This window comes from Macrotis lagotis, chromosome 2, assembly GCF_037893015.1.
Source record: "Macrotis lagotis isolate mMagLag1 chromosome 2, bilby.v1.9.chrom.fasta, whole genome shotgun sequence".
In the NCBI taxonomy this organism is placed as follows: domain Eukaryota; kingdom Metazoa; phylum Chordata; class Mammalia; order Peramelemorphia; family Peramelidae; genus Macrotis; species Macrotis lagotis.
The window spans coordinates 187,234,511-187,251,166 of NC_133659.1; the positions used below are offsets into that span (position 1 = coordinate 187,234,511).

The 16,656-nt window shown below is 43.1% G+C and overlaps 1 protein-coding gene across 1 annotated transcript; it reads left to right on the forward strand.

Moving 5' to 3' along the window:
• Positions 1–11,081: 11,081 nt before the first annotated feature.
• Positions 11,082–16,656, forward strand: KRT19 (keratin 19). The gene is made up of 6 exons (XM_074223945.1): positions 11,082–11,639; positions 14,586–14,668; positions 14,976–15,132; positions 15,555–15,716; positions 15,852–15,977; positions 16,238–16,656. Exons 1-6 carry the CDS (start codon positions 11,217–11,219, stop codon positions 16,481–16,483), a joined length of 1,197 nt encoding a protein of 398 aa, XP_074080046.1. The 5' UTR covers positions 11,082–11,216; the 3' UTR covers positions 16,484–16,656.

The window sequence follows — 16,656 nt, forward strand, 5'->3', positions numbered from 1 at the left end:
GATTTTCTCAAATGACCTTTTTGCAACAAATTCAATAATTGTAACATGCCCCGAATTCATATCTATATAGTCTACAACCCAGCTGAAAACAGGACATCACTCTTAATTACAAAAAAAAATGCTTTTTGAGACCAGGTCTTCCTATCTCATCCAGGCTGAAAATATTACCTCCAGTCATATACCCAATTTCACTACTGGTGGGTATGGAAATTTTGACCTGTTGCATTTCCAACTTGTGCCAGTTCAACCCTCCACCCTTTGGGACTTGGGTTCACCACTCCAGAGAGCCAATCAGATTTATCCCTCCTGCATCTCAGAACTCCCAATCTCCAGGGATCTCCCGGGTTCATCTCAGCGTGTTATAAGGCTTAATAGGCATGAACCACTAGGGTGGTCCATGCTAATTAATTTAACTGAGCAATGAAAGAGATCTCAATGTAGGTTTGCAAGCCAAGTACAGAAAAGAAGTTTTTCTTCCCTAAGGTCTGGTTTCTATAGATATGAAAAAAAAAGATTACCGTTCTGAACAATGGGAAAGCAGTAAGACAATCTCCAACGTATTGACTCTAGGGCCTCCATGTTCAGATCTTCTCTGAGAGTTTCCTTTCTCAATCACGACTTTCTATATTTCTAGTATTATTGTTGTGCATGCGAATAATTTTTGTGAAATCATATGATTGATTAAATATAGTTCAACTATAAGAATTTCATTGAATTCTCTTCATGTGCCAGATCTTTTTACTAGGTTTCTTGAAAAGTAAGGGGAAGGGGCGGCTAGGTGGTGCAGTGGATAGAGCACCGGCCCTGGAGTCAGAAATACCTGAGTTCAAATCCAACCTCGGACACTTAATAATTACCTAGCTTGTGTGGCCTTGGGCAAGCCACTTAACCCCATTTGCCTTGCAAAAACCTGAAAAGAAAAATAATAATAAAAAAAGTAAGGGGGGAAAATCAAGGAAGGATTGTAGAAATCTGGCATTCTCCTCCCTGCCCCCCAGCAAAATTCTGTGAGCCAGAGGGAAAAGGGAGTGCCTTCTATTTGCAAACTTGCTATTGTTTTTTTTTTTAAATTAAAAATATTTCAGCTGGACTTGTGAGTTCTCTGGTACTTTCCAATCAGAAGATTTCCTCTACCAGTGCAGATTTGCACCTACCCTGCAAATGACTGTTTTAGAACCAGTAGGGACATAAAGATTGGATACCTCTCTGCTTGCCTCTCCCTTTCCATACCCATAAAACTTCTGCCCTTGAAGTACTTTCAGTTTAAAAGAGGAATGTGATATGTTGTGAAATCAGTTTAATGGATACTGAGAATGAATATTGAGACTTATTAGCCCTAAGCAATACAACAAGCTTTATTATAGGAGACAATCTCTAAAAGGGGGTTGTGGACAATTTTTTGCTGCTGTGGTGTTTGAGGCGATGGAGCAGAGAAACCCAGGGGAGTTCATATTTATAGGGTCCCTTATCTGCACTGTCAACTAGCTTTACTAGGAGAGAGTATGAGGTAGCTCCTGACTTCCAGTGTTTAATTAGCCCCCTAGTGCTTTTAAGGGTCAAGTCTTGGTGTAGTCTCTGCTGGTACCATAATCACTCAGGGGTCTCTACAGATAGATGCACAAATAAACAAGATACAGAGAGAATGTAAGAAATGCTAAGTATGGAAAAACTCAGTCAGAAGGTGGAGAGAAAGCAAGAATTAAGCTTTGAGGCACTGTGTTCAGCACTTTACAAATATGTTCCTCACCATAGCTTGGGAGGTAGGTGCTATTATTAATCTTATTTTATAGACAGGAAACTGAGACAGATGATTTGCCCAGGGTCACAAAGCAAACATATCTAAGGTTGGATTTGAATTTAAGTCTTCCTGATCCAGGCAGGATACTCTATCCATTGTGCTACCTAGCTGGGATAAGAGAGGGAGAATTGGGGTGTTGATCAGGAAAGACTTGGAGAAAGAGGCATCCGAGTTGGGGTCTGAATGGAAGAGAAGGATTTCAATAGATGGAAGTGAGGAAGATGTATTTTTTGGGAATGAGGGATTAATAAATGATAACTAGCATTTATATGGCATTGTAAAGCAAAATAATTTGCATCTGTCTTCTTATTTGAACCTTGCAATCTATAAGAAAAGTATTATTCCCATTTTACAGATGAGGAAACTGAGACATAGGGAAATTTTTTTTTTTTTGTAGCTGAATTGTTCAGGTTATTCAACTAGTATCAAACTCAGGTCTCTCTGATGTTGAGTCCAGCCCCTCGATCCACTGTGCCACTCAGCAATCTTCAGAAATGTACAGATGTAAGGAGATGAATCAAAGACTCTCTGAATCTGAGAGCTGGAAGGGATTTCAGTGGTCAGCTTGCTGAGAGGCAGCATGTTTTAGAGCAGGGGTGCGGTGTCAGGAGCCACTTGGACATTTATAACACCATTCTAGGGCTATATTTGGTCAAACATTTAATAATTGACCCCTGAAAAGCCCCTAGATTTATTGAATTTTGAATCCCATCAGACTATGGACTTATGCAACCCATTGGTCAAGTAGGAATTTCCCTACCCCTATTCTAGAAGATAGAGTAGTGGACTTGAGTTGAGAAAACCTTGTAATGGCTGTGGATAAGTTATTTAACCTTTCCAGGCATTAGTTCATTTTTATGGTAAGTTTGGACTAGACAGCCTCTAAGGTCCCTTCTTGTCTCTAAATCTATGATTTGATGATCTAGTACAACTCCCACGTGAAAGGAACTTCAATAGGAACATACCTAACAAGTTACTATTCATGGGGGGACAAGAAGAGATTGGATATAGCTGGGGGGGGGGGTTGTCTCCTGATTCTTACTCCAGAACCCTTTTCACCATCTCACATATCCTCAGCATCTTCATGATTGTTGTTTGGTCATTTTTCAGTCATGCCCAACTCCTTATCACTTCTTCCCAGATTATAAATTGCAGGAATTGCTACAGTGTCTTCAGTTCTTCAACAAAGCATCCTTGCCTGCTAGTTAAACCTCCCTAACATAACTCTGATCCCAGCACTGGCTGGTTGAAAAACTTCAATAATTTTCTACTGCCTACTAAATAAAGACCTCACTCATTCACCTGGCACTCAACACCTTCCATGTTCTGCCCAGTTTCATTTCACACTAATCTCCTATAAATACCATGTGCTCCAGCCAAATTGAGCTATTTACCATTCCCCAAATATGAATCACATTTTCCTGCTCCTGTGTATTTTGTCTATATTATACATATACTCTCTCTAGAATAACGCAAAAAGACATACATTTGTAATCTATTAAAATCTAATAGATGAAAACATTTTTAATTATTTTTATCGATCAAGCTGATTCTCCCAATTCAAAAGTTATCTCTTCCACAGGGTATTTCTGTAACATTTATGCCAAGAAAGAAGAAAATAAGAATTAATTAAGCACCTACTATATGTCAGAACCTGCTAATTATTTCCCAAATATCTAATTTGATTCTCACAACTATCCTGAGAGGTGTGTGTTGCTATGATTTGCCCATTTTACAGTTGAGGAAACTGGGGCAGGTGGAGATTTAAGTGACTTGCCCAGGGTTTCCCACTTAGTGTCTGAAGTTAGATTTGAACTCAGGTCTTCCTGACTCCAGACATGCTCATAGGACACTTTGTTTATTTGTCATAAATCAACACTGTGTATAAAGTGTCAGGCCTGGAGTCAGGAAGATTTGGGTTCAAATCTGGCCTCAGACACTTGAGGTATGACCCTGGGAAAGTGACCCTCACCTCTGTTTGATTCAGTGTCCATATCTGTAAAATGAGCTGGAGAAGGAAATGACAAACCACTCCAGTATTCCAGTATCTCTGTCAAGAAAACCCCATAGGGTTTCCATATTTCCCTGAGAATAAGGACAGAGTAGAAAGCGGTTGAAGGGCTGCAGCAATGAATTATCTCTTTCTTTTTTCTTTCTTTCTTTCTTTCCTCCTTCTCACTCTCTCTTTTTTCTCCTTCCTTCCTTTCTTCCTTCCTTCCTTCCTTCCTTCCTTCCTTCCTTCCTTCCTTCCTTCCTTCCTTCCTTCCTTCCTTCCTTCCTTCCTTCCTTCCTTCCTCCCTCCCTTCTTCCCTCCCTTCTTCCTTCCTTCTCTCTCTCTCTCTCTCTCTCTCTCTCCCTCCCTCCCTCCCTCCCTCCCTTCTTTCTTTTCTCATTTTTGTCCTTTCTTTAGGGAAGCTGTTTGTTTAGTTTCCTAGTGTTATCAGATATCTATGTTGATATTTGTTCCTAATTTATTGGATGGGGGGGTAAGTTAAGAATAATTGCTATTTGTGGAAAGTTAAGAGTCTCTCTTTCCTAGCCTCAGACCCACTGATAGTGAAGAGGATTGCAGCCCACCCAGCTGTAGGCTTGGTTTTCAGGATGAGCAGGACCAGGAGATGGGAGGGGAGTTCCTGCATTCCATCACTTCTCTCATTTCATGGAGACCAACCAGACTTGAGGGTGGCCTTTAGCCTATGGACTCTAGACCTGGCACAGGATTAAGGCATAGATAGATAGAACTAGCTTCAGGGTGGGTCTTAGTCAGAATGGCAGCCAATGGAATCTTGCCACTGGTCAAGGCTGAATCACTGAGGAGTGTGTTGGAGGGAGGCACTATTCTTTCTTTCAGGGACTCCTCACAGTAGAGAAGAAGCAAGCTATAGTTATCTTACAGATCTTTGGGTGGAGTTTGATAGATGTGCCAAAGCTGAGCTGGCACTGCTTTTCTTCCTCTTCTTTTCCTCCCCCTAAGGATAATAGGATAATATATATATTTAAAGCCTCTGTTGCTCTGTCCTTTTGGGCATAGAATAAGAGTCCAAGTTCCCCACTTAGGTTGACGCCTCTGGTTTAGATCAGCTGTGGGTACCATGATATTTCACTTGGAACTCTCTAGAAGAAATAGCCAAGACAAATTTTTCCAGCATTAGTGCCTAGTGACAGTTTCTAGTAATCCATTTTTTAAAAGATATAATCTATCATCTTTCTTTAATGAGCATTTTCATTTAATCATGCTGGGGGTCCAATGTGCCAGGCTCCTCCAGGGATTGCTAGAAGGTATTATGGAAGAAAGAATCTTGAGCCATTTTTAGCTGAGGCAGATTCTAAGAATGCTCTCAGGGAAGAGAAATAGGCCTGGGACACCTACCTTCCTTCCCAGGTAGCTGGGTTTGGTGATTGAATCCTAATAAATGGTCCAATTCAATTCTTGCAAACGTTAGAGTGTCACATTAATATGAATGAATATATTCATGTACACGTGTACCTAGGAACAATTTAGGATTTAGGATCAGCTGTCTAACTTCAGGACTAAGAACATACTGGGGAAGATGTTAGGTATTAGGAAGGACTTACCGGCCGCCACGGAAATAATTAGATTGCTATAGTGGGAGGTAATTGTCTACTTGATGTATCAGAACACTTTAGTCCTTATCAATACTCCTACCCTTGGTCACCTCTTTCTGATTGGAGGGTGTGAGAGGAGAGCTCCTCCCAAAAGAGGTTCCCAGGCCTGTTCTATTTCCCTTCCATCCCACTTCACTCTTTGTGGCACATCTTAATTCCTTCCCCTGTCCTCCAGCTTTTCAGCTTTTTTTGAGTATCATATTCTCTTGTTAGTTCTTGAGGGAACTATCTTTTGTATTTGTATCCTCAGCTCCTATAATAGTTCTTAGAATACTAATAGACACATAATAAATGTTTACTGATTGAGTGACCCAGGAAATGATGAAAGAAAAGAGTATGACTGATTGGAAGGGTGGTGAATTTGATATCTTCTTGAGGATTCTGGGAAATTAGAGTAGAGATTTTTTGGAAGCTTCCCCTAGCTTTTGCTTCTTCTTTCCTTATAAAGATTGAATTTCTGTAGCTAGGCAGTCAATAGGCATTTATTAATTTTTTTTATCATTTATTACTATGGACTGAGGAGATACAAAGAAAGGCAAAAACAATACAAATTGTCTAAAGTGGGAATTAAACTCAAATATTCTTGTCTTTAAGTTCTGGGGATTCAACTTCACAGTTCTATCTCCCCTTTATCCCTCTACAGAGTATAGCCAGATCCATGTATGCCAACAAAAAACAAGAGTTTCAGGAACTTGGGAAGGGGAGTGGAGGGAGACTCCAAAGAAGAACAGGTATTTCATTGGAACAAAGTTCTTAACTTTTTTGTGTGTGTCATCAGTTTGGTGAAACATATAGATCCCCTTCTCAGAATATTATTTTTAACTAATTGAGGGAAAGGCTAGATTTCAGTCACTGGTTAGTGCAAATAAAGATATTATTATTTTCTATCTAAATTCACAGAAGCCTAGAAATCTATTTAAGGTCTTCTTAGGGGTCTGCAGGCCAAGGTTAAGAATCCCTGCATTAGAATGTATGAGATTCTTCAGGACAGGGGTCAGGTTTTTTTTTTTTTTGTATCCTGGTATAGGAAATGAGACGGGCTCTATCTGATCACTAGATTTTCTTTTCCTGTTTTGACTTTCTTTGTCCCTCCTTTCTCTTCCCATGAACTAGAGAGAGAGGAGGGCCCCCTGAGTGACTTGACTGCAGTTTAGGGAATGTGTATTTGTATATGTATGTGGATGGGGGCATGCTCTGGAAAAGTCAACTGAATATACAGCCAAAGGGCTTCCTCTGGTCCCTGCTAATCTAGTTAGAGAATGTGTCACCTGGGTGAGAGGTTGGTGTGAGCCACATCTTCTCCTAGCACTGACCTCAAGCAGCAACTGAACTTCTTCCTCCTCCATCATCACCTCCTTCCAGGACTTCCCATCTCCCAGGGTTCCCCACTCCCCCATCAAATCCTCCAGTCAAAGATTTTGGCTCCAGATTCTAGTTAGGCTAGTTTTTCCTCCTTGGGAGCTATCAGAGAACTATGGGAGGCTTCCAGGACATCACCAGTACCCCTTCCCCTGGGTCTGTTCTCTTACTTCTGGAAATGACATGGATCTACTTCGAAGGTGGGTGAAGGCAACCCCACCCAGAGCATATAGCCAGAGAGTAACAGGTAACAGTAAGTAACAGGTCTAAACTAAAATAAGCTGGAAAAAGGAATGACAAACTACCTCAGTAACTCTAATAAGAAAACCCAAATGGGATCACAAAGAGATGGACACAATTCAAAGATTAACCAACAATAAGAGGGATAATAAGGGGCAGTGAGATGGTCAGGGATAGCTTTAGAAATATTAACTTGGCAGCTGTCTGTAGAGGTGCATAGAGGGTTGAGGCAGGGAGAGCAAGTAGAAGGTTATTGTAGTAATTCAGGAAAGGCATGAAGAGTTTCTGAACTAGGAAGGCAGGTGTATGAGTAGAAAGAGGGGGACAGATGCTTTAAAAATAGGTTTGAAGATTTGGCAACAATATGAAGGTGAGGAAATCTGAGGAATCAAGGATGACAACTTGGAAAGTTGGTGATGCCCTTGACCTTTGGTGGATGTGAATTGTCATCATGTGGATACTTCAAGAGCCTATTATTTCTTGGTTTGTGAGAACTCCTTCTACCAACAGATCTTAGAGTATCTATGATTTATCACATTAGAGAGTTACTTGAGAATTGAGTGATTATAATCCCATGGTTTTATTGCTTTTGTCAATAAAGTAGAATTTGAAACCAGGTCTTCTGACTCCAACATGCTATCTAGAGTATGATAAAAACTATTAAGTTATTGCTACTATTATCAATTTTCATTGATAAAGATTAATAGATTTTTCAAGTTTTCTCTTCTTATTCTATCCCTGTTGACTTCCCTCAAAGAAGGACACTCTCCCTCCAATTCTATTTCTTTCCACTTTAGGGACTAGGACTTGTATTCCATGCCTCTCCCCTCCAGGTGTTATGTCCCCATGTTCTAACCTGTGATTGATGTCTTTCTTTCAAGGATGAGGGAACACTTTCCTAGATCCTAAGCCCTCTCTTCCTCCCCAATCCTAAATTCCTTCCTCAACTCCTCATCTTTCTCATCCCACTCCATATCCATTTTTTTTTGCCAGGATCTCTTAATTTCACCTTTGCAGTATCTCTTCTATATGCCTCCTTCTTTCCTCTGACACTTCTATTAGGTCCTCATTCTCTCTCATCTTGCATTATTGCAATAGCTTACTGATCTGTCCTGTTTGCCATAAATCTCTCTACTCTATTTCAGATTCCCTTCAGACCCTAAAGTGATTTTTTCCTAAATTGTAGGTGTGAACATGACATCTTTCCTGTCAGTAAACTCCATAATCCACCTATCACCTCCAGGATCAAATATAAAATCTGGTGGGTGAGCATAACCTACCTCCCCTACCCCATTTCCAGTCTTCTAAAAATCTTTCATTTCCATACTCTTTGATCACTGACCTCTTGAGCTCAAACAAGACACTCCATCTCTCAGTTCTGGGCATTTTCTCTGACTGTTCTCTGTGCTTGGAATGATCTTCTTCATCTCTCTTACCTGACTTCATGATCTAGCAAAAATCTTATTTTCACAGGAAGTCCTTCATTATCTTCCTTAATTCTAGGTCTTCTCTCTGTCAAGTTTTCTCTCCTCTCCTCTCCTCTCCTCTCCTCTCCTCTCCTCTCCTCTCCTCTCCTCTCCTCTCTCTCCTCTCCTCTCCTCTCCTCTCCTCTCCTCTCCTCTCCTCTCCTCTCCTCTCCTCTCCTCTCCCCTCTCTCCCTCTTTCTTTCTTCTTTCTTTCTTTCTTTCTTTCTTTCTTTCTTTCTTTCTATCTTTCTTTCTTTCTTTCTTTTTCAGGTCTTCCACACTCTTTCACTGGAGTTTTATCCACTACACTGCTAGCTGCCCCCCCCTCAAGAATTTCTAATTTGTCCTGTCCATATCTTGTTTGTAGATCTCTGGCATGCTGTCTCATTCCTTCCACTGAATTCCTTGAAAATAAGAACTATCTTTTACCTTTCTTTGCATTCCCCAGTGTTTAGCATAGCATCTGACAAACAGAGATGATAAATACTTGTTGACTGAATGATATCCCTTCAAACATACAAAACTTTATCCCAGTTCTTTCTCAGTATTTCTTTCTTTATCAGGAATCAGGAGATTTCTACCACCAGCCAGCTATGCACAATCTTAGGGATTAGATGACACTTAAATTCCCCTTTCCATACTTAACCTTTAATTCTTTCACTTCATTACATTCCCTCCAAGGACTATGGCCTTACCATTGAATGTCTCTCCCTTTCAGGAAACAATATCTTTAACCACAGGCTCCTACTTCCTAGAGACCTTGAACATGTAGGTAGCTACTAAAATTAGGGCTCAGTTCTAGTGGGATCAGTGACAGGTTAGATACACTTGGACCCTTGATGGGTAGGGATCAAGACTTATTTCTCTATAGAAGAATGCTGCTCTTTTGACTTTCTAAATGTCTCAGAGAACTTGAGGGACCCGTCCATATCTACCCAGAGTAATAGGGGAAGGCTTACTTTTTGATGTCTTCTTCCCCACCCCCCTCTCCCCACAGCCCCTACTTTGGAACTCTCCTGATGAAGCTGCAGCATACAGGGTCTTCACTTCCTGCTAGTTCTTGTTGGGGAATCCTCTCTTACAGTTCCAGGGCTAAGAGGAGGTTCAGGCCCAGGAATTTAGGAACTAGTTTTAAGTGGAGATGAGGAGTGGGGTAGGTAGAGACAGTGGGAATAGCCTCTTTGTTTTCTCATTCCAAGATTCCTTGGCCTCAGCCTTCTGGTGGAGAAGGGGCAGCTCTGACTCCCCACCAGAGCCTGAAAAGGTGGCCATGGTAACTATCTGTGCAGCATAGCTCTCAACACCTTTCATTAGGGGCTAGGCCCAGGGAGAGATAAGGGAAGGAGTGACGCAAACATGGTTCCAGTAGGGATCAGGAAGCTCTAGCCTTTGTGAAAAGGCCAGTGGCTCCAGCCCAGCAGCCCCAGATTCACAGGCCTACCTGGACTTCTTGCCCCATTTTTCTTCTGCTCTCCCCCTCCTCTTCCCCATCTTGTGCCCTGAGTGACACACCTTCTGGGTTCTTACAAAGCAGCCTTTCTCTAATCTAAATGGCCTGGGAGTTGGCTTGGGGGTAGGGGAAGGGTGGTTTTTATTGTGAGGAGGGTTGTAAGGTGTTCCTGGGAAGGGAAACTGTTAGCTTGGGACAATATGGGGATGGGGATGAGTGTGAGATCAGGGTCAGCAGGATTTATGTATTGGGGAGGGGATGAAGTACTGCTTGCAGTCTAGTCCTTAGTTGGAATTAGGGTTGCAGTGGGGCTGTTGAAAGGTTGGAAAATTTCACACATTCTTGGAAAGGTCAATGGATTTATAACCCAAGGATGGGGGAATCAAATCCTGGTTCTATCATTAACTACCTCTGTGACTTTCATCATTTGTAAAAAAAAAAAAGGGAGGATGAACTTACAGGGCTTCTAAAGTCTAAATATATGATTTTATGATCCTGTTCTCTTCCTTTAGAAGGGTTAATCTCCTCCATCCCTACTTCCAGTTCAAAGACCAGCATGAACAGAAGGAGAATTTTCAAAAGTAAAAGTGGTGGATCTGGGCCATGGAAGTTTTGGGGAGGGGAACTCGATGATAATGCTATTGAAAGAAGAGTCCCAGTGGTCTGGAAGACTAGGAAAAGAGGGTTTCCAATGGCTTCAAATTGAGTTGAACAGCCCAGCATTGTCCTGCAGCTGACTCCAGGTGTCCTGACCAGAGTAGTTCCTCATGGGCATGGCACTGGTATAAGGTGGGGCAGTTTTTGTCTCCAGGGAATAGCAGGAGTCCTGTGGTTCAGAGCAGACCTCTCCCTCCCCCACCTCTCCTTTGTACCCTTTTGTTGGTGGGGGCAGAGAAGGAGGAGGCTCTGGGTATGGGGGATCTGAAAGCGGGGGGATGGAGGGCAGATGGGAGTGTGTGTGTGTGTGTGTGTGTGTGTGTGTGTGTGTGTGCGCGGGGGGGTGTTTCGGGTGTGTCTGAGCCTGGGACTGACCAATGGGGAAAGGGCCAATGTTTGCACTGTGCAGCCAGGAAATTCCTCAGGGTTCAGATATCGCTTCTGACACCACCCACTGTCCCCAGCAATAAAAAGAGCCTGCACTTTCTGCTCTTAACTTGCGAGCACCAGTCCCCCACCAGCGCCCAGCTACTCACCCTCCAGGGTCCCAGCCTCTACCCTCCAGGGTCCCAGCCTCTCCCCTCCAGGGTCCCAGCCTATACCCTCCCAGGCCATCATCATGACTTCCTATAGCTTCCGTCAGTCCTCCGCCGTCTCCACCGTGGGGCTGGGGAGCAATAACTCGGTGCGCTTTGGTGGCAGGTCTTCGTTCCGGGCTCCCAGCATACACGGAGGCTCCGGGGGCCGGGGCGTGTCCGTGTCCCGCTTCGCCTCCTCGGGCCTGAGTGGGAACTACGGGGGCAGCAGCAGCAGCTTCAGCTCGGGCTACGGGGCTGTCGATGGGCTCCTGTCGGGTAACGAGAAGATCACCATGCAGAACCTCAATGACCGCTTGGCCTCCTACCTGGAGAAGGTGCGCGCCTTGGAGGAGGCCAACAGTGGCCTGGAGGTCAAGATCCGGGAATGGTACCAGAAGCAAGGACCTGGACCCGCCCGAGACTATAGTGCCTACATGAAAACCATCGAGGACCTCCGAGATAAGGTAAACGGGGTGAGCCCTCTGCTCGGGCTGGGTGAGACACCGAGGTCAGGGATCTGCCCGCCCCTGGAGCACCTGCACCTGCTGCTGCTGCTGGCACGGGGCAGGCCAGGGAGAAAGGCGGGGTTCCTGGGGAACCGAAGGAAGGAACTGGTGGTTAGCCACACCCTGCTGCCCTGCCCCTGGAGCAGAGCAGGAGAGGGAAGGAATCAGAGTGGGGGAGCTGGAGCAGAAAGGAAGGGGCCCCTTCAACTCAAGGCAACGATCACCTGTGACGTACAAATTGAATGGTGTGGGTTGCAGGTCTGACTTCGGACACGTGGGACCTGAATGAACCTATGTCACACCTTGATGCCCCTTATCTCTCAACTTTAAATTGCAGAATGGGCACTTTACGTTGCTGCAGAGGGGAATCTCTCTCTCTCTCATCAGTGCAATCCTATGCCTCTTTTTCTTTTTTGAGGGCAAAGCGAATTGTAAAGAAAAAAAGACGTTTTACTCATTTTACAGATAGTAACTGGGGTCTTAAAAGAGGAAATTATGTGTTCTAGGAAGTTAATAAATACATTGAGTGAGGTCTCAGGGCAGTTGTTAAGAACAGTCTAGGACAAAGAGTAAAAGCTTTTTGTGACTTCAATCTGAAGACTGGGGTTTAGGGCATAAAAAGTTTGGATTGACTGTCCCTTCCCTCACAGAGTTTATAGTCTAACCCTTTCATGGAGTGAATTGGTTTTAAGATGATGAGGCAACTAGGAACCATTGTCCTTTCTGATGACCTCTCCCAGCCCTCCCTTGCTCCTCTCCAAAGCCTGTCTAAGTACCCAATGAATTTAGGATTCTGAGGATGCTGGGAATCTTGAGGCTCTGATGGGAGATTGGACATGGTTTTGTTTATAATCAGATTCAGGTACACATCCTACTATACTCTTTCCTATACCTCTCATTTCTTTTGGAATAGGGATTATTTAATTAAATGTAACCGAATGCATTCCCACATAGTGCCATTGCACAGAAGATATATATATATATATATATATATATATATATATATATATATATATTCATGGATTGATCATTATTCCAAGGTGTCCCTGATCAGACTTGTATAGCAGCTTTGGGAAATAGCCTAGTCCATTGGGCGGGCTCTGATAGAATCCTTTCCTGTGGAGGTCAGGTGGGAGTGGGGTACAAGACTTAAAAGGGTCTTTATTATTTCATGTTGTCACTAACTAGAGAGGTGAAGAGGAAAATCCAGAGTAGACTGTTTCCTGTTTCCATGACCTATGTTAGTCCAAGTGTCTCCTGAAGTCTCTTTGGGAAGGACTGTATGGATGCTCCATGATCTTGGAGCTGCTAAAATAAATAATAATGATTACCATCCTAACCAGCACTTATATAATGTTTACTTTGTGCTAAATTCTTTACAAATATTATTTCATTTAATCTGTGCAATAACCCTGGGAAGTAAGTGCTACTAATTATCCTCATTTTATAAATAAGGAAACTGAGCTAAAGTGACTTACCTAGTGTTACACATCTAGGAAATATCTGAGACTGAATTTGAACTCAAGTCTTTCTGATTCCAGTCCCAATGCTCTATCCACCACACTAGGACTTTCCTTGGTCATGCTTAACCCTGTCTTTCCCTGTTCTTTTTAAAAGGGTTTAGGAAAGAAAACTGGGACCACAAAGCAGAGCTCCCTAATCTTAGAACCAAAGCCACCTGGAATTAAAAAGGACCTTTTTCCCCCTACCTCTTCATTTTATAAAATTGAGACCCAGAGAAAGTGAGCTTGTACAAAATCCCTTAAGTTAGTTGGTGGCAGTTGGCCCTGAAGAAATATTCCAATGTTGATGTTGACTTATTTATATCCAGAAATGTGGGACCTGGGGAATGAGCTCATCCAGACTTCCTTTAAAACCCTGGAAGTGCTTCAGGATTCAGGGTATCCTGGACAAAGGTATCTCGGGCCTGTATGAAACTTTTCTGGGGAATCCTTAAATCTTTCTTGCTCACTGCTTTTTTAATGTTCAATCCCTAGGTTCCTTGAGTCCTCCTCATTCCCATTCTCAGCATTCTCATTCTAAGCTTGAAAGATAGAACATTTTGTGATCAGATCTATGATATTTTTTGACATTGATTATTCCCAGTGTGAAAGCCCCTTATACCAATTCAGATTGACACCCCCTCTGAAATTTAGTGTTGCTTGGTATCACTGAGAAATTAAATAATTTGCTCAAGGTCACACAGTTAATATGCAGCAGAGACGGAAATTGAAACAGTTTTCCTGACTCTAAGACCATTTCTCCAGTTTTTAAGACAGACTGTCCCTTGTAAATATTTAAAACAAGGAAATAAAGTATATTGAAATACAGTTTATATATATATATATATATATATGTATATATATATACACACACATTAGCACATACACATATAAATATTGTGTATATATATTAGACACACATATATAGATACATGTATATACATATGTTTATGTATTTATATAAAGTTCTTAAATCTCAGGTTAAGAGCTCCTGACCTAGTTCAACATTTTAAAGATGAGAAAACAGAGGGAATAGAGAGAAGAAATTGTTTCAGAGGTTAGCAAATCGGTGGCAGGGCCTGGATTGGGATGAATGCAACCTGATCCTTAATCCTGTGCTCTTATCATTGGATCATACTATCTCTTCTCTTTTGCCATATCAACTCTCTCTTTCCCCTCTTGCCTCTGACTCACTTCTCCAACTCCAACTCCATTTCCACCCTGCCTTCTGCAGGATTTCCCCCAGTTGCATACCTGCCACCCCTGATTAAATAGCCTGTTCCTCTTAACTCTGCACCCTTCACAAGCAATCTGAGAGCGATCAGTGTGATTTTGTGTGCTTGCCTTGATTGGCCTGAATAATGCCTGCAGACTCAGTCTGTGAAAATAATCTGTCTTTCAGATTCTTGGTGCCACCATCGAGAATTCAAAGATTGTTCTGCAAATTGACAATGCCCGACTGGCTGCAGATGACTTCCGAACCAAGTGAGTGGCTCTGCTGTTCAGGATGGGTGCAGGGAGCCTCAGGAAGTTGGGATGGGGGCAATGCCAGGTATCTGCCATAAAAGCAGTGTGTGCTATTTGATGATGGTTATGCTTTTCTGTCCAAGGGACTAGAGGGTAGAGTGGGAGGTTCTACCTTTCTTCTTTTTGTAGGATTTCCCCCTGTGACTCTTGAACTCTATGAAAACAGGGAAGCCCCAATCACACAGGAGTGGGTGATATCATTTCTTGGAAACACAGTTAACACACCTTCCTTCCCCCCATCCCACTTTCTTTACCTGTTTGCAAGGTTTGAGACTGAACAGGCCCTGCGTCTCAGTGTGGAGGCCGACATCAATGGTCTGCGCAGGGTGTTAGATGAACTGACCCTGGCCAGGGCTGACCTGGAGATGCAGATTGAAGGCCTGAAAGAGGAGCTGGCCTACCTCAAGAAGAACCATGAGGAGGTAAGGGCAAGGTTCAGGTCAAGAGCTCTGAACCTTCAACTTGCACTCCATCCTCTAAGTTATTTTGGCATCCCAAGTACCTGGTCTCCCATCCTAGGGGCTGGTGGAATCTCTCAGCATACATTTTAAAAGTCCCCAGGTTTTTAAGCACCTTTCTCTATTATGATCAAACTTTCTGAACAAGCCTGACCACCATCAAGGAAGGCAGTAGAGTACCATGGATGGTAATTAAATTTACCCTGAAACACCAGTAGTATAGTATAATGGAAGAAAAACTCCAAATCTGAAGATAACATTTCTGAATACAAATCCAGTTTTGTCACCTAGGAATTATCTAGAAGGACCTGGAGAGACCCCAAGGCCCATCTTCCTCTTGCCAAAGCCCAACCAGCTAGAATGTATTTCCTTGTGTGTCTCTGCAGGAAATGAGTGCTCTGAGTGGGCAGGTGGGTGCCCAGGTTAATGTGGAGGTGGACTCGGCTCCAAGCATCGACTTGGTCAAGATCCTGACTGACATGAGAAGTCAGTATGAAGCCCTGGTTGAGAAGAACAGGAATGATGCTGAGGCTTGGTTCAATAGCAAGGTAAAGAAGAGTTTGGGAGTCAAAGGGGGCATGTCATGTGGGAGGACAGTTTAAGATTTGATAGTGTTTTGGACTGGGCTATTTATTCTCCTGAAAATTCTACCTAAAAACCTTCTGGGATTGTCCTCATTTCAGACAGAGGAGCTGAACCAAAATGTAGCTGTCCACACAAAGCAGCTCCAAATCAGCAAGACTGAAGTCACTGACCTCCGAAGGACCCTTCAGGGGCTAGAGATCGAGTTGCAATCTCAGCTCAGCATGGTATGTAGGGTCTTCACTCTTGAGTGATCATCACACAGCACTAATTCCTGGAAGAGATACTTTCTACTGATACCAGAACTTGAGGCAGGGCTGGAATCTCAAAGTTGTCCTCTTATCACGTGCTCTAAACCAATAACCCTGGGAATCTAGGCTGTGTATGTCTCCATTAGTCATTTCTCCTGCTTGAGCTGGTTTTTTCAGACAAAACTTTCCATCAATCCCTTCTCAACTTGCCTTCTCTCCTTCTTTCCTCTCTTTAGAAAGCTGCCCTCGAAAACACACTGGCAGAAACAGAGGCCCGTTATGGGGCTCAGTTGTCACAGAAACAAATCCTGATCAGCAGCATTGAGGCTCAATTGAGTGACATCCGAGCAGATATAGAGCGCCAGAACCAGGAATACCTGCTTCTCATGGATATCAAGAGTCGACTGGAACAGGAAATTGCTACCTACCGCAGCCTCCTGGAGGGCCATGACAACGTACCCCAAAGCCCCAAAGCTCTCTGAGTCGCAGGAGGCTCCTGGCTATGATGATCCTGGTTACAGGCTCTCTGTAGGGGATGTGAGGAAGTAACCAAGGGAGGGCTCCCCTATTAGAGGGTATCTGTGTAGGAGAGGGTAGTACCTTGGATGTATTCCCATGTCCTCCCTAATAAAACATTTCATCTTAAGGAAATCAT

Excerpts from the sequence above, each read along its gene's own strand:
- KRT19 (XM_074223945.1), top strand. The coding sequence starts at position 11,217 with ATGACTTCCTATAGCTTCCGTCAGTCCTCCGCCGTCTCCACCGTGGGG. Across the intron at positions 11,640-14,585 it reads TCGAGGACCTCCGAGATAAG|ATTCTTGGTGCCACCATCGA; the intron begins GTAAACGGGGTG and ends TCTGTCTTTCAG. Across the intron at positions 15,717-15,851 it reads AGGCTTGGTTCAATAGCAAG|ACAGAGGAGCTGAACCAAAA; the intron begins GTAAAGAAGAGT and ends TCCTCATTTCAG.